The sequence below is a fragment of the Helianthus annuus genome, chromosome 5 (assembly GCF_002127325.2).
Source record: "Helianthus annuus cultivar XRQ/B chromosome 5, HanXRQr2.0-SUNRISE, whole genome shotgun sequence".
NCBI classification, from domain to species: Eukaryota; Viridiplantae; Streptophyta; class Magnoliopsida; order Asterales; family Asteraceae; genus Helianthus; species Helianthus annuus.
Genome location: NC_035437.2, coordinates 70,683,059 through 70,702,158, shown reverse-complemented (window position 1 = coordinate 70,702,158; position 19,100 = coordinate 70,683,059). Strand labels below are relative to the sequence as shown.

Sequence of the window (19,100 nt, the reverse complement as noted above, 5' to 3'; positions counted from 1 at the left end):
TAAATCAGATCTAAATGCTCTAAGTTGATGCTTTTGCTTCATACCTGAGCTATTGGATCTTGATTAGCACTCGGGGACCCTCCGTAAGTCTTCTTTCGCTCTTTTATTCGCTTTTCGAGTCCGAAAGTCAACGTTTTGTTGACTTTCTGCATTGACCAGCTTTTGGTCGATGTGAAGTTCATGGAACTTCATAACGTGAGCGTGATCACGATGGTTATGGTCCGTAGTAACCATACCTACTGATCACCACGTTATCTAGGCTCAGTGACGAGTCGTAGTTTCGGCCAAAATGTGCATTCTTGCATATTTTGTAACCAAACTACTCGTGGGCATCAAAGCCGTTTGTTTTGATGTCAAACCCGTTTCTAAACTTAGTTAAGCATGTTCTAACATGCTTAGCTCGTCACTTTTAGTTTAGTGCTTATATAGGGTCGTAAGGTAAGCGATCTAAACCATCGCTTATACTTTCGAACCCGACCCATTTGGTCGGTCATTAGGACCTGACCAAACACATTAGGTGACCATAGCTATAACCTTCCGAGGATATACCTTGTGGTCACGATGTTAGGCGTTCCGAGCGCGTTCTACGCGAACGACGCGTTAGGGTAGCATAAGCTACCTAAACGGGTCGTGATGGACCGTAAGCACTTAGATTAGGTTTCATTTTAGTATGTGGGCTTTGTTAAGCCATATTACACGAGTCTCCATACTCGTTTGGTTTACGAACCCGCGTACTGTCCGATCCTTCCGATTTGGTCCGGTATATTAACATAGCTACCAATTAGGTGCCGTTGATATTCCGTGACCTCTCGCATTACCTGGTTATTTCACAAGAACAACAAAGCAACCTCAGGTGAGTACATAGAACCCCTCTTTTACTGTTTTCCAAACTGTTTTGGGGTGAAACACATGTGCCTATCTGTTACATTCATGCTTTCCATGTTTTCACATCATATGCCTGCTATGTTGTTAGTACATTATAGTACATGATTTCATTACATTTCATGCTACGTATGCCCATTGTGTGCGTACTTAGTACATTGATTTACATTACATTTTCTGTTGCATATGTTTACTCAGCATATGGACACATTGATTTACATGAACATTTCTGTTGCATATGTTTACTCAGCATATGGACACATTGATTTACATAAACATTTCTGCTTCGTATGTTTACTTAGCATACTTAGTACAATTGTTTACATCACATGCCTTCATTTTGTTATGACATTTGGTTTGTTTAACATGGGACAATACATTCATTAACATTAGCTACGCCGTTCGTTAGTAGGTAGTGGTACCATAGGAATTGACAACTCCCATTCCTGAAGTCCTGGGTTTGATAGGACTGGAAGGAATGACCGAATTCGATATACATAACTTAGATAAACCTTTAATTTGTTTAAGGGTTTATCGCCGCAGTCTCAAGGCTTGGATGTATGCATAGTTTACAATACCGCATAAATGTTATTATCAATTGAGCATGCATTTCCCGCAGAACATAACGCTGATTTAAACCACGTTTTACTTCAACGACTTGTTTTGTGCATATGGTTTAAGTTGATACATTTCGCTTACCATACATGATACATTTTGGGATTACACATTACATGATTTACATTGAATATAAACACGTCGACATTGACATACACATTTGGTGGTTTACATTTGAACATAAACATTTGACATGGTTTACAATAACACTTGACATTTGGTTTACACATGAACAATTTACATGGTGGATTGGTTTGGGTAAATGATTTAAGTAACGTGGCATATGTAATATGATACAAACATGGTGGATATGCCGCTGGTACTTCCTATATATAAATGTTTGTATGATATTACATACCGTGGCGTTATCTAAGTCATTTCAGTTTAGACACATTACACTTTACATAAGTAACATATTCTTCACAAGACATTATTTTCACAAACAACTTATCTTATTCAACTCACTTTACTTGGTTATTCGTTTAACCTTGCATTTATCTATACATATCCTTTGATGTTATCGTTTTTCAAATGGTTTACAAAGCAAAACAAATTACAAGGTTCATGACTGACTGTTATTGAACATTCTTTAAAACTCAAGTCATGAACCCCACTTTCACAAAACCTATGTATCTCACAGGCATTTTTATGCTGACGTACCTACTTTCACATGTGTTTTCAGGAGCTATTCCATAGGACGATGATCATGATTCTAGGGCGGACCTGTGCCTTAGAGCCTAAAAATGAAGTTTGAACTAGCTTAATTATGTTTTGATTTCCGTACTCTCTTTCCAAGACAATGTAACACCTTTGTTTATAAATAAAATACAACTTGTATGCCATGGTTATGAAACAATTTAATTCTGTCCACGACACTCCCCGGCGTTTCCGCCGCGGTTGCATGTTATACGCGGCCGGGGTGTGACACCTAAGGTTTTCATTCACCTCTTTAATGTTAGCAAATGCTATGATGCATTTGTATGAAATAAGATTTTTATGAACCTGAGGTGATACCTTAGTTGCAACCATCATGGCATAGTCACAAGCATGCTCTTTCTCATCAGTCACCTTCTCTTCCTTTTCACCATGTTTCTTCTCTTCTTCTTCAGACAAAGGGTCAGACAGTGGTTCCAACAAGGGTTCTGAATTTTCTCCCAACTGTATTTCTTCAGCAACAGCAGTAACCACTGCTTCAGCAATTTCATCCACTGTTTCAGCACTTGACTGTCCTTCTTCAGCTTCCAGCCCTTCTGGTATTGACTCCAATGCTACAAAACAAAATTCATCACAAGGAACAACATCATAAGCATATAGAGCAAAATTTCCATCTCCTAGTTCATCAGGTAAGCTGCTCCAGTCAACAAAGCCTTGGATGAAGAAGCTTTGCTGATCTGGTTGTACCACTATTGGTGCAGCTTGTTGAGTTGCAACTTGTTGCACCTGAACCTGAGGGACATAGGCTTGGACATACTGAATTTGAGGAACAGTGGTTTGGACATTCTGCACAGGAACAGGGGTTCCAGGGTTTGCATAATGAGCAGTGTTTCCATGGGCAACAGGGGTATAATGGGAATACTGCATAGTGCCTTGGTTATTTTGTGGTCTTGGACTAGGGTGAGTGATAATAGGTCCATTGGTTTGACTCCTACATTCTCTAGCAAAGTGACCTAACCTATTGCGCTTGTAGCATTTGATTTTAGACTTATCCAACCCTACTTTTAGATTCCCATGCAACCCTGGGAATTTTCTCCCTGTCCTTTTGTAAAACTTGCTGGTTCTAACACTCAGCAGTGCAAGTTGGTGTAACATGTCCATTTCCTCCAAGTCAGTTGGATCAAAATGCTTAAGATCATTGAGTTCAAAGCATAAATTGTCAGAGTTCTGGCTTTCTCCATCTGCTATGAAAGCATAACTAGATAAGTGAGGATCAGAGTTGAAGTTTCCACCAGCAGTTATGTCAACAAAATAATCATAACTCTGATCCTTACCACTGCCAAACTCTTCCTGACCCAGAAGAGCTGTGTTGCCAAATGAGTAGTCATCTGCAACTTTACCAGACTCTTGCAACTTCTTTTTTCTGGTTTAACTCCCTTTCATAGGTCAGGAGTCTACCATAAAGTTGGGTCAGGGTCAGATCTTTGAACCCAACTAAATTTCTGGTCAATTGTATCCCAGTTTTCAGGCAGTGATCTAAGAAACCTGCTATTTTGTGTTGAATTAGCAAATTCAACATTAACAAGTCTTAGCTCACTAATGGGACAACTGAATCTCTCAAACTGTTGTGTTAATGTTTCACCCTTAACGTGACAAAAGGTTTCATACTGTTGATTCAGAATTTTCCTCTTATTTTCAATTACTTCCTCAGTTCCCCCAAACTATTCCTTTAGTGCATCCCACAATTCCTTGGCACTGTTACAATGTAACAGCCTAGCATAAATTTCATTTGGTAGTGCGGATGCAACGATGCTGAATGCCTTGGCATCTAGTTCAATTTTCTGAAAATCCTGGTCCGTATAGTTCTCAACTTTCGTAGGAACAAAGACCTTTAGATCCTCAGCACTCGGCGCCATTGGAACATGTGGTCTAAAGATAACCAACTTCCAACATCCGGTATTTTGTTGAGCAAGGATGTAACCCATCCTTCTCTGCCAAATGTTGTACTCATTTCGCTTCAACATGGGTGGTTTGAAGAGTGAACCGATGTTATTGTTAACATCTTGTGATTGTAACGTCATCCTGGTTGTTTTACAGGTACTGATTAATTAACTTTGCTCGTGATTAAACCTTACTCTGTTTTTCAACAAAACGAACAATTATAAGTATCAACGATTATGAGCTGAACTTTTACGTCAAAATGATTGTTAGATCAAATTTGACTGTCCTAGCTCTGATACCAATTGTTAGGATCTGAGTTTCTTATGATTGTGTTTTTGTTTGTTAATTATGAAGATGAATGAGTATTGCAGTGGAATTAAAATGGAAATAAACTTCCACACACAATCAAATAGGATAATTGCTTTCAACACACATGTTTAACAGAGAATCGAATGATTATATTTATTATAACAATTCAATTACACTTTGCATAAATGCATACAATCTCCCCCTCGGCCTGAGCTCACACAGTTTGTTCATACAGAATGACTTGTGATGAAAGAACTGATAGAACAGTACAGGGTACTGTTCTATTTATAGTATCGAACAAACCACTGTGGCGTCGTTGCTGACGTCACCATGATAGTTACATCTAACCTCCTAACAAACTCAAACTACTGACCATTACAACCACTGATTACAAACAACTAATTACAATATACAAAGCATAAACCTAACAACTGATACTTCATTCCACTGCTTAGGCTCCAGCAGTGCTTTTGGTCTTCAACAGTACTTGAGACAAAACAGTTGATTAAGCATCAGCACTTAGTTTTCATCAGTGTTTTGAGTCAGCAGCAGATAGGAAGGGCAGTACTTGAATCCATCAGATGTTAAAACCACTGTCAAGGGGAAAGATTGAATACAAACATCTGCTTATTTTGAATCCACTGATCTGATCCAGTTTTGGCTTTAATCAACTGTTCCTCTGAAAGTGTTCAATCCCAACAGATGGGTAGATGAAAGTTGTACAAGAATCTGGTGTAAAACGTACCGAAATCGCCGAAAAATCGAAGAAAAGAGGAGTGTGTGCGTCTTGTCGAGTGAGGCTGTCACATCAGTAAGAATGGTGATGTGACAGGCCTATTTATAGTGTGGAAGGAGAGTTAAGGTGGTGTGCACTTGGATCGGATGGCAGCTCGGTCGATTCGCCATCCGATCGGTTGGCCACTCGATCGGATGGCTATCCGATCAGATGTGTGACACCCCAGGAAAACCAGGAAACCAACGCAATTTAACTAGCTTCCTCAGTAACCACGTGCTAAATTTCGGGACGAAATTTTCTTAACAAGGGGAGAATGTGACAACCCTCAAAATTTCATGTAATCCGTACAATTTATTAATGATAATTAAAATGCTTGATGACTGTGTGGAATCATTTAATTGCTCTCTGATTTCTGCGTTATACTTACATGTGCGTGCTAACATACTAGAAGTATACAGAAAAGTTACCGAATAGTCCGGTATTATTTCCTGAGTGTTAGGAATTAACCGTGTTACGAAAATATATTTAAAAGACACATTACGGTACAATTAAACGCTTTAACGGAACAGTATCCGACAGGATAACCGGACATTACCTGGAACACTAAATTTTTGTCATGGACATAGTTTTATTATTGTTGGCTAGTCATGGGTCCTGTATACCACAGCACCCACTATTTTCCCTACTAGCTAGTATATGGAATTATATACTTGCTATCTAACTAATACTTGCCATTTAGTTACAAACTTTGCAAATAGACCCCCCCCCCAACCGAAAATTGGTCTATGTGGACCCACCATATCATCCCTCCATACTTCCATATATTTGTTTAGATTTTAATTCAATTGTTTAATTGATTTCTTGCTTGTAGAAGTGTGTAAATCATACATAAGTATGGCTACCTCTTACACACATCATTCTCATCCTTACACACTCCATCTCACTACCCCTTTCTCTCTCATTTGGTTCCACTATGACCGAAACCCATCACCACCACTTCATTCATCCATCTCTTCCATTAACAAGTGCATTCCAAGCTTGAAGGTGAATCTATGGAGGTTGCCTCTTGAAGGGTTTCAAAGGAGCTTGTTTCAAGACTTTTCACCATCTTTTTCTTACCAACTTTGCACTAGATTCATCCCTAGCTATAAGCTAGTAGTAAGTCCTTTGTTACCCTCTTGTTAATTTTGTTTCATCTCGTTTCTATGATCAAAGGGTGTAGTATGTTTACAATCACTAAAGTGTCAAGAACAAATAGATAAATATAAAAAGTTTACTTATGATTGATACATAAAGATAAAAACTTGTTGGTTTAAGGTTAGTTAATGCATATATGATAATTGATCGTCGAACTCTTGATAAAACCCGTTGTTCGGACACTTGTTAATACGTTTAGTAACATTTAAACCACAAAACAGCAAGCTGAGTAATGATTTCCAGCCGACTTCATCAGGCTGTAAACAGGTCATAAACTCAACGAAGAACTAATATTTCGAGTCTAAAATGTGATATTAGGAAATACGGTTCTAATGGCACCGGAATTATAATTTTTGGACTCCGTTTACTATTTTTAAAGTGTCATTTCGTAACAGCAGCTAGAGCTGCATTTTTACTGCAGAAAATGGGCCATATGTATTCAGTCATAACTTGAGTTCTGTGTCAAATCAACCTATGAAATCTGTACAGTAGATGGACACTGATGTCATAGTAATTGTCCCACTGGAATTTCGTCAATCCGACTTACAACGAATTTTTAATGAAATATTCCGTAGACTGCAGTCAGAAAAAGATAAATCTGATTGCAGTCGTAAAATGATTTTTAGTAAAATATTGGCGATGAATTAGATCCCGAGATTTTTACACAATAATATTTGGGTCATTTAGCATCTTCTGAAAAAATTTGGGAATTTTTGGAACAAGTTAACTATTTTATTAAAATCCCCGAAAACAGCCCGCTTTTGAATATTTAAGCTGAAACTACATAAGTAGTGATTTGCGTGTCTAAATATCGAATATGTTATCTGTGAATGATCTAGCATGTTATGTGTCGATAAAAGTGTTATGTGCAATATCGTATGTTTAATTGTGAATGGGAATAGATGGGGAGGTTACATGTGATAGATACGTGTAGGAACTTTGTGCTCTATTTAAAAACAACTAAATGATTAACTGGTAATTATATTAGGACGTGATTGACCGACCTCGACTATTCGCTATATTTGAGAATCTAACTGAGCAAACCAAGGTGAGTTCACACACTTTCTAAGGCATGGGATTCCCGGTGGTTTGGGAATGGGTTAAAGAACTTAAAATTAAATCTACATATCCTCCTTGGGTAGGATAAGTACGGCCATCCTCCTTGGGTAGGATTCCAATATTATTCCTGCGTATTCTCCTTGGGTAGAACTACGTACGTTCGTCCTCCTTGGGTAGGACAACAACTTTAAAACTTACTAGACAAAACTCTATCATAAGTCCCTCATTTTATATCGACTTAATCGCCGAGGCCAATGGCGAGCGGGTCATTAGTTAATAGCGCTATTAGGTTTAACAAACCTCACACCGTGCCAGTCGGACGGGCGTGTACTAATGGACTATGGCAAACCGTTAGTGCTGATAGACACTGATGTAGGGCACAACTTACTTGCGTAGTAGTCGATACGGTACAGTCTAGTGGTTCACATGGGGAAGCTCCCACTAATCATGGAAATGGTTTGGGTAATAAAGAATGAACTGGTTAATCTTACTTTCAACTACGGGGTAACCCCCACGGCAATTACGCCAACGAAAGACAAACCACGTTTTCAGAAACAACTTAAAACTAAACAACTACACGTGAACTCACTCAACGTTGTTGTTGACTCGTTGTTACATGCCTTACAGGTCGTTAAATGCTTGGAGCTTGCACGAGGAAGGAGTCGTTGTGGGATACGGACTGTCATGTTCCGTAATAAACACTTAATCCTTATGAACTTATTAAATCTACGTTTTGGATTTTAAACTTATGGACTATGAACTTATATTTTGGTATCACGTATTATGCTTCCGCTGTTTAATTTAAAACTTGGTTAACTGGCTTTTGGTCACCAAATGTATTGTGGTTGGTTTTATTTACTTAAATATGTTGTTCAATATGATTGGTGGCTCGATCCTAGTCACGTCACGCCTCCAAGCGGTGGTACTCCGCATGGTGGATTTTGGGGGTGTGACAGGATGGTCATCCGGTCGGATTGCCAATCGGTTAATCCCATCTTTTCCGTTTAACCGTCTTTGATTCGTTTTGCGAGTTAGATTAAGCGTTGCGTATTATTGGGTAATAGTGTAACTAGATTATAGCATTAACACAAAAGATTTTAAGTTTCATAGTTTCCGCCAGTGACAAGACTCTAGTCCCTCGTTCAACCAAGTCTCAAGTTTCACGAGCCTCAAAAGTCAAGCACCAAAGTATCGAGAGTCAAGAATCTAGTCTTCCAAGTATCGAGTATCAAGTATCAAGCGTCAAGTATCTAGATTTAGACATTGCAAGAATCTAGTATATAGCATAAGATTCACCAAGTATCAAAGTATAAATGACCACATAGGTTAGGGACTAAAATTGACAATATCTAAATGTCTAGGGATGCAGGTGTTACAATATATACATACACGACACCACACACATGTGCACATAAACATCCAAATATTCCACTTTTCATGACCATCTTTAATCATAGAACTTTTATAAAAATCATTCCTTGATCATACATGCATCAAGTTTCATATAAATTACATAACCAAAATCAAATAACATCAAAATTCAATCTCTAATCCATACATAATATTATTTTTGGCCAAGTTAATACATACACAAGTTCCGTTTTAAATTTTATATAAAACCATTTGTTTTAGATTTCAAGTTTGTGAAATATTCCAAAATTCAAGAGAAACTTCCAACATCAAGAACAACACCAAGAATCAAGAATATGTTTTTTTTAAAAAAGTAATTTTATACCTTCAAGATTCAAATAGGTTTTTGACAAGATTTTTGATGTTCGGAGCTTGTTTCTTCTTGGAATCGCCTTGAAAACCTTCTTGAATCTTCACAACAACTTGGAAACACCTTGGATTTAACTTGGTTCTTACAAGAACACCTAAAATTTTTTAAATGGAGGTTGTGGGGAAGGTGTTCGGCCGAGCTTATGGTTTAGAGAGAGAGAGTTAATCTTGGAAAATGAATTTGTTTGAAAGACTTGCAAAGGGTTTGGGGTGGCATAATCATCACCCACCCCCTCTTTGTCCAATAAATGGAGGGGAGAGAGAAATGATTTGCAGGGTTGCCAACACAACCCTTCTTTCATATATATAACCGCATACACACATATATTATATGTATATATATCAAAAACTGATATTTTACTTGATATCATATATTTTATCTAGCGTTTTAACCATGTTTTAGTGCGTTTTAATTTATTTTTATCATTCTATAAAAATAATCACACAAAATTATTACTAAAAAAATTATCAGTTGCCTTGACTGGCTGCGTTGACAGTGTTTTGTCTAATACACGCAGTATCGCGCGGTACGCTTTCAAACACGAAAAATAGAGTTTCTTAGCGTTTTAATTTATTTTCCTCACGAATATGATTAAAATTACTATTCTAATCATAACAGACTATTTTTAGGATTTTAACACTGATCGGGTGGTCACCGACGTTCGTTTTGCATTTTAACCGTTACGCGATAAGCGTTTATCTTATCGTTGCCAACATAATTTTTACCAAGGTTTAAATTTACCAACTTATTAAATATCATATATAAACATCATAATCAGTCAAATACAGCCTTTTATCTATTCACAACACGTGTTACAGTTGTACGATACGGCCTAAAAAGCCGGGTGTTACACAAAGTATAACATATTTCATACTAAACACATTTAATCAAAAATTTGTTACAAAGTTTTCACTCATCGACCCTCATAGTCGGAAAAGGTATTGTAATACAAACTTCAAGTCATGAACTTGACCACAAAACCTAGGTTACTCACTAGCATTCATTGTTGACGTTATTTTCACATATGTTTCAGGTATTGACATTTCAAGTATGCTACACATAGGAATGCACTCGGACCTTAGATTGCTTCTAAATCTGAAAACAATTACTTGTATTCTTTGTGTTGTAAAACAATATATTTAATATAATGAAACTTTTAGTACCATGTGTTGTGAGAAATTTGTAACGTGACTCCCCGACAATTCCGCCGCGTGCTATTATTACGTGCTCAAAGTGTTACATTTTAAAAGTAAATAAAGACTCCATAAATTAATCTAATTTCACTATTAGTCCTTAGACTTTAGATCTTCTCCAAACAACCCTTTTTAAGATCAATTGTACCACCTTTTGATGTTCTAACTTTTATCACCTTTACCATGTATAGTAAACCGTTTGCCATGGCTTGAGCCTTGCCGCCTACCTCCGGCCCATTCTACGTGAGACGCTCAAGGATTGGTAGTTTCCTGTTTCAGTGGATTGCATCATGAGAAATGTGGAGCCAATTTTACATTTTTCGTTTTTAACTTGTGTTGTTCGACCAGTATGAGGAAATCGATTTGTATAATGTTTTACTATTGTCATCATGTTTTATGGTATCAGAATGAAAAAATAGGTTTGGTAAGCAAGTCATTCTTGAGAAACGAGTAACTCCAGTCGAATATAAAGATGCTTCAATTACCTCACGTATATATATGTGAAACAAATATCATAACAATGGCAAGATAAGTTATGGTCGCATAATGTTGCACTCATGCAAGCTCAACCATAACCATCATGGTTCAATTTGAATTAATTAAGTGTAGCAAGCACAGTTTTAGAAGTTATTAAAAACCAATTTTCCTATATATATTAGTTTGATCCTTCCATGTGAGATTGTTGTTTCCATCCCATTTTTACAAATATAAAAGATATCATGTTCTTGTTGATGTGTTTTGTGTTTTTGAACTGACATCCTGGAAAAAAAGCCCAAGATGACGTGAACCATAAAATGTTAACATGAAACTTCTTTTATTCATTGTTGAAAAGGTTTCAGGTTTTTCCGTAAACATATCTTGTACCTTAACGGATTGAAAGTGAGGAAGATAAGGTCTAGTGATGACAACACAAAGCACTACGAGATTTTTTAGTGCATGCACCGTATGCATATATCCACAAATAAAATGTTTGATGTCTTCTTTCCCTAAGTATACGCAACCCGTTTCCCTAAGTATATGCAACCCGTTTCTTAAAAGTTCTCATTTTTCCTTTAAATGTAACTTTTAATAGCTGCCTACCGTGACAACTATTTGTTGTCAAAATAGTTCATTCTCCTAAAGGGATAATTATGATATAAAGTAATTTGTTATATACTAATAAGATAATTATTAAAGTATTCTTAGGGGTCACATTGATTTCAAAGGAATTAGAAATGCAATTAAAAAATATTTCGTCAAAAATCATGGTTGGTTTTTAATAAAAATGAAATTGTAACACATTCCATCAGATTCCATCAATTAAATAAATTTAACAATCCTTCCTATTTGAGAATGAATTCGAAACTTTCCATTAGATTGTTTTTAGATTACCAAAACACCCTTATATTTCCATTCTTCTGTCCACCAAATAAAGCAGACGAGGGCAAAATTTTTATTTTTTTTTAAACTTAAATAAATTATATCATCCCACACGAAAAAGGGCAATTACAAAGCAATGGCAGGTAGTCGGGCAACAAGTTTTTAACAATTATAATTTTATTTTCCAATTTATAAATCAAACACGATGTAAAATTTTATTTGATTAATTCCAATTACATCAAATTTCAATTCTCTTTTATGAATTTCAATTCCATTAAAGACATTATGCAAACCAAACTGGCCATTACCATGACAAAAATGTCTACTAGATAAATTATGCATAATTTTAGAAAAATAATATAAATAGGTAAATGTCATTTATATTAAGATATAAAGCATATGATTTTTAAAAAAGTTAGGTAATGTAGTTTAGTAATAAATCATAGAGTATGAAACATAATATAGTGTTTATCAGTTAACATAACAGTTATATTAGTCTAGAATTTAAAGATTGGATATTTATATAAGAAAGGGAGAACATCATTTGTTTTCTTTTAAGTTTCTAAATATTTTATTGATATGGAATTGGCACCTCCTTTTCTATGCTGCCCTGCTTTGATGATAAAGCAAAAGCAATGAGAAAAGTAAAAACATTTAAAACAAAAAAAAGAATGAAGAACAGAGAAAGCTAATAAAGAAAGGAGAGAAAGTAGAGAACACAAAGACAAAAAAGGTTCTCAATACTCCATCATTCAAAAACACACTCCTCTCTCTTTCTCTCTCTTATCAAGACTTCCAAGGCTCTCAAAGTTTCTACAAAGACAAGGGTGTTAGCTTGGGGGAGATTCAAGAAAAAAAAATACATATAGAGAGAGGGTATTAAAAGCAAGAAGGGAAAGCTAGTCTTTTGTATGTTTGTCACGTTTGTTAGAGGAAATGAATAGAGGAAATTTGTTGCAAAGTTCCCCGGTGCAACAAATGCTAGCCGGCGGCCCAAACAGCTGGTGGAACATGATGCCTACCACCAGACCTTCTCAACCACCACCTCCTCACCACCCGCCGGTCTTTGCCCCTTCGGCACAACCCCACTGCTTTCCTCACCAATATGTCCCACCACCACCACCACCACTTTCTTCTCCATATCCATGGCATGATAATCAAGACTATCCAGATTCCCTAAGCCAGTTACTTATGTAAACAATCTCTTTTTCTTATGTTTTAGGTTAATTATTATTGTATTTATTAGTATGATTTCATATATCAAGTCTTTTATGCTTCTTCATGTTAAGCATACGAGATCGATCAAACACACATGCACAGAATGACTAATACTTCCATCTTTGTTTAAACTTAAATAGGAGCGGATTAGCCGGTGAAGATGACAAGCCAGCTTTGAGTCAGATGCAACAAGTAAAGAAACTGGAGAATTGGGAACAACTGTTACTACATGATCATCACAACTCTTCTATAGTGAAGCAAGAAAATTCATTAAATTACGGATCATCTTATGGCCATGGAAACCTTGAGTTTCATGGCGTTAAGCAAAACAATTGGTCGAATCCAATGATCCCGGTTTCATCTCCTAGTTCTTGCATCTCTAGCTTGAGCAATAGCATGCTTGATTTCTCTACCACCATTAGTAACAAGACGGATGGAAGACACCCTCCACCGGATCGCTCATCCGAGGTAACTTGTTTTTCTTTTTATCAAGTTTCAGATTAAAATATTCTCCGGCGAATATACTACAAAACAAACGAGTATCACCTCAGTAACCCGTCGGTGATGGTGGTTAGAGTAATACTTTTTATGGGTGGTTCACATGTCTCTTTTATTGTCCATGTACATACAAGACTAGTTAATCAGTTTCTCCAGAAAAATATTCATAGAAACATCACTTGGAAGTACATGAACTTGTGTAATTTGGTCTATTACTTAATTATCATTGTTTTTTTCCTTTTTCAATTTTTGAAGTGCAATAGCACTGCTACAGGTGGGGCATCCAAGAAGGCTAAAGTTCAACCTTCTTCAAATCAATCTACCTTCAAGGTAATTTGCTTTGTTCGGATCGATCTTTCTCTATCTTTATTAGTTTTGGAAACACACAAACACAGGGAAGAAACCCCAAATACAGGCATACGTACTTTTTGGAAGATAACTGTTGTCCTTGTTGATTGTCCATTTCTTCATGCCATGATGATTCTAAGTTCATCTATTCTTATATCCACACAAAGAGGAGATAAATAGTATTAAAAATATATATAAAATAATATGTGTATATTAATCATTGCAAAAATACAATTTACCATTTTGATTCTTCTTCTTGTTTGTGATGTTAAAAACAGGTGAGAAAAGAAAAACTAGGGGACAGAATAACAGCACTTCACCAGCTTGTTTCTCCGTTTGGAAAGGTATGGTAATTAAGCATGATGATTAACACAATTCATTCTGGTAATTAATAAAGCATCTCAGTTGAAGATTTATGTCATACATCAAGAAAAAGTTGAAACAAGAAGATGATATGACAAAATTCTTTTTGGTTTTTGCTACCAAATAATTGATGGTCATAGCAACTGAAAATAAGATTTTAATGTATCAAAATACTTTCAATTGAAAGCATTTTACTACAAGATAAAAAAATGTTTAATCCGATCCTATTTATTTCTTGTTCCTTTCTTCTATGCATGGTCTACTTTCCATGACTAAAATTAAAACTAAACCACAATAATTAAACAGTGTCCATCCTATTTGTAAAATCTATGTTTGGAAATGTAAATAAGCTTTTCTTGAACTGCAAAGGCAAAAGGAGTGAGAAGTAAGACTATTTTGATTTTGATAACATAAAAGTCTATTGAAGATTTAAAAAATGGATAGAATTCGGATAAAAATTCACCGCCAATGTCAATGAAATCAAATAATTAATATTAATATCTGGTTTAATATGTAAACCATGTAACCTAAAATCAAAATCACAATTGCTTTTCATGTACTTGCATCTTGTTTCAACTATTTTACATTTATTTTTCTTGAATGGAGAAAAAGTTATAGAAAAAGTTAATAAAGCAAATGATCTCTAGATCAAATCAAGTGGTGGAAGGCTTACATTTCTTTTGAAAGATACAAGTTTAACTCCCACTTGGTGCAGAGTGAGGAATTGGTGGGTAATGATAGGAGACGCACGGAAAACTTTGTTTGATCCTTAAGCAAAACGAGTTTTACCGGTAATTTAACCGTTGTGCCTACGGACGGGTGGGTTACCAGGTTTTCCCCGGAATTGGTGGTTGACTTGGGTTACTCTCGGATTACTCCTTTAGGTTCAGTGGGTGTCCCGAAAGTGCTCAGAATTGATTCTGCTAGCCGTTAAAAAAAAGAAAAAAGTTAATAAAGTTTTCGCTACAAGGAGTTTTAAAGTTGTATTAAGAGTGGACAACAAATATTATTTCAAGCTTTTTTCAACACATCACAAAAAAGTAAAGAAAATAAGAAAGATTATTTTTTTTAAACTCTCTCTCTCTCTCCATAAAAATAATCACATACAGGAGCTAGTTAATCATCTTTTTTTTTCTTTTGCTAAATGTCACCCACCCCTTAATTCTACTTGTCATACCTCATCAGGTTATGGAATCCGTTGATTTTTTTTCGAGAGGATCGAATACGATGAAAATATATGAAAGAATACGATTAACCAACCCTAAGTTTTTTTTAATAATATTTTGATTTTAGCTTTGAAGAAACTTTATTTTGTGCAATATTGTCTTTATGGGTAGAACATTTTGTGCAATATTGTTTTTATGGTAAGAACATTTACATTATACTCTAGTGATTATAACTACAAATCCCATCTTTGATGTTTAATAGTAATCTAAGATGGACGGATAAACAAACGTTATTAGTTTCAATTATCCTAAAATGATTATTTATAATATTTTGAAAAGAAATTTAAGTTGATTTCCATTTCAATTTTATTAAATTGCTGCAGACTGACACAGCTTCGGTGCTTTTAGAAGCTATTGGTTACATAAGATTCCTTCAGAGTCAAATTGAGGTGATGCTACATCCCTTTCTTCTCTTCTTCTTCTCCTTCTTTTATTTATCTTTCACAAACTACCATGAGGGACAGTCATGCCACAAACAAACACATACACAGCAGCTAAAAGCTTCACTTAGTATTCCTTCAAAAATATATATTAATTTTTTATAATCCAATATTCCTTCAAAAATATATACTAATTTTTTATAATCCTAATTAAATGTTCTGCTCCTCTTTACCATATTAAAACATATCTTTATGCTATTTATTTTGTATCCGAATTCTATAAACGATTCCCTCTGCCCAGAGAATATAAATTGCTTTTAGTTTTATTCTCAAGAGTCGTCAAATAAATAAGCTATCAACTTTAAAGTGAGTAGCTGATATTTAATTTGGACCATTTTTTTCTTATTTTCTGTAAATACATAAAATACACTATAACTTATACTATATGTTGACTTCAAATGTTTTAGGCCCTCAGCCTACCTTACCTTGGCAGTGGATCAGTAAACATGAGAAACCAACGACATTCTGTAAGTATACATACTCTACACACTCTTAAGCACACAGAAATTTATGTATGTATGTAAATCCTTCTTTAAGATAGATACTACTTCAAACATGGGCAGGGATGGACTACATGAAATAAAAATATAGTAAAAATTGATGCCCAACAAAAAATTTGAATAGTTTAGCAATTGACTTGCGACCAAATTTAAACAGTCGTAAAATTTGTAACTTCTTTTCGACCCATGTGTTATTGTCGCTATTGTTGCAACCATTAAAATTCAGTCGCAAACTTTGCGTGATTATTTTTTGAATCCTAGTATATTCATTTCTCTAGTAGTGGCTGTGGTATGATTATTTTATAAATATATATGGATAATCTTAACTCCAAAACTAATGTATGCATATGTTCATCTTCCCTAATGAGCATCAAACACAGACATAATTGTCACCTTTTCAGTGTTAACACATGATCATGTGCGGAAATTGCAAAAAGGATCTATATGTGATATTTATGAATCAATGTTTAGTCATTTTAATAATCTTTTTATATTTAGGTTCAACAAGGAGAGAGAAACTGTTTATTTCCTGAAGATCCTGGTCAGGTATATTTCCACCTTTATACCCTCTGAACAATTAACTTTTTCAATCAACATTTATTTCCACAAAAGCTGACACATATTATCGTAATCAAGTTGTTAATTATGCCCATTTTGTACTTAAACAGCTTCTGAATGATAGCTGCATGAAGATGAAAGGATCTGCCCTTGAGCAGGTATTTATCGATTTTGCTTATTTAGCATTTTTTTAACTACTAGAACTCATATAACCGTGAGAATCCATTGTGAAACATGATCTTTGAGAACTATTAACTTATAGAATGATGATAAAAGTAAAGATACTTTAATTGTATGAATTTTGATTTACAATAAAAAAGTTGGTTCTGGAAAGATTTAAAATTTGACTCAATGTAGGATCCTCATGAAGAACCAAAGAAGGATTTGAGAAGTAGAGGACTATGTCTAGTTCCTGTTTCATGCACGATGCAAGTTGGGAGTGACAACGGAGCGGATTATTGGGCTCCAGCTCCAAACGGAGGGTTCCGATGAACGGATCAAAGGTGTAGGACAGTCTAGCAAGGGGGCAACAGTTATGTTTTCGCACGTGTTGAACAAGTTCCTGTCAAGAAATGAGATAACATCATGAGCAGTCACTCTGCTTAAAAATATTTCCAAGGCTGATTGCTCATGATGCTATGCATGTTCTTGGTGGGATACATATGCATGATCTACTGACCAAAAAACAAAACTTATCGTTGGGACTTTGGTCAAAAGTCTCTACAACTATCTACTTAATTTTTATGCATTTGTTTATCGTTTTCTATCCATAGTATTGGATCATCCTTGGCTAGTTCGTATGATGTAGAATTTCTTATTAAGTGGCATTCGGGTATGGTTAAACACGCAAACAGTTACTTACTGTTGTTTACCTATATATGATAGTATCATGTGCAACTTTAAAGACACCAACTCTACATATAATGTAAATCATGTTTTCCTTAACGCTTATATCGAAAAATCTTTTTTTTTCTCTTACACGGCGACAATTCAAAAAATTTTAAACATTATGTATGAGTTGGTGGACTCTCTTTACCCTCCGTCGGTCCAGTCATTATATCACATTAGTATTGACAAAAAAAGAGAGCAAAATTATCCATAATTCATAAAAAATGTGATGTGTACAAGCATATATTATAGCATCACCAATAGATGTATTTAAGAGATGTTTTTGGATGTCTACATGGCATTTGCACAAATCTTTCTCATATTTTCTTTCTCCCTAAAAACAACCTTCTCTCCTCTTTTCTCTCTCTTCCACCCTACTCACATAACTCATTCTTTCTCATTTTACTCACATACACATTTACACTCTCCTTCCTCTATATCATCACCTCACTCCTTCACATCATATTCTCTTTCTATAATCATCTATTGTGGATAGTCTTAGCAAACATTATTATTATTATTATTATTATTATTATTATTATTATTATTATTATTATTATTATTATTATATTATATTATATTATATTATATTATATTATATTATATTATATTATATTATATTATATTATATTATATTATATTATATTATATTATATTATATTATATTATATTATATTATATTATATTATATTATATTATATTATATTATATTATATTATATTATATTATATTATATTATATTATATTATATTATATTATATTATATCAAGTGCTGATGAATATTGCTCTAAATCAATTCTTTTAGCTCCAAACAAAAGAAAAAAAATGTTATTCATTCATTTCATTGGTAAAAGCCTTTTAATTTAATACATTATTATAATTGTAATTAATTTTTTATAGGATATAATATACGTTTTTATAGATATAATATCAAGTGCTGATGAATAGTGCTCTAAATCAATTCTTTTAGCTCCAAACAAAAGAAAAAAAATGTTATTCATTCATTTCATTGGTAAAAGCCTTTTAATTTAATACATTATTATAATTGTAATTAATTTTTTATAGGATATAATATACGTTTTTAATCGTTTAACTCTTTTTACTAATTTTTTTCTCCGATAACTTGGGTCGTTGGTTTAAAAAAACTAAATACGTAGTTGTGCTTGATTTAATTTCTGGACGTTCTTATATAAATTTTATTCAATACAGATTTGTATTCAAAATAAAGTATTTTATTGTGTAGTAGGCTAGATCAAGTGTCGACATCATAGCGATATCGTAACGAACAAAATGAATACCGACCAAACAAGTTGATACCGGTATCGGTATATACTTA

At 34.6% G+C, this 19,100-nt stretch overlaps 1 protein-coding gene across 1 annotated transcript; it reads left to right on the top strand.

The window, feature by feature from the left end:
- The first annotated feature begins 12,394 nt into the window (after positions 1–12,394).
- LOC110940444 (transcription factor bHLH68) lies at positions 12,395–17,751 on the top strand. The gene is made up of 9 exons (XM_022181979.2): positions 12,395–12,918; positions 13,084–13,411; positions 13,697–13,771; positions 14,068–14,133; positions 15,702–15,767; positions 16,226–16,285; positions 16,817–16,864; positions 16,987–17,034; positions 17,234–17,751. Exons 1-9 carry the CDS (start codon positions 12,662–12,664, stop codon positions 17,366–17,368), a joined length of 1,083 nt encoding a protein of 360 aa, XP_022037671.1. The 5' UTR covers positions 12,395–12,661; the 3' UTR covers positions 17,369–17,751.
- The last annotated feature ends 1,349 nt before the right edge of the window (positions 17,752–19,100 follow it).

Excerpts from the sequence above, each read along its gene's own strand:
- LOC110940444 (XM_022181979.2), top strand. The coding sequence starts at position 12,662 with ATGAATAGAGGAAATTTGTTGCAAAGTTCCCCGGTGCAACAAATGCTA. Across the intron at positions 12,919-13,083 it reads TCCCTAAGCCAGTTACTTAT|GAGCGGATTAGCCGGTGAAG; the intron begins GTAAACAATCTC and ends AAACTTAAATAG. Across the intron at positions 17,035-17,233 it reads AAGGATCTGCCCTTGAGCAG|GATCCTCATGAAGAACCAAA; the intron begins GTATTTATCGAT and ends GACTCAATGTAG.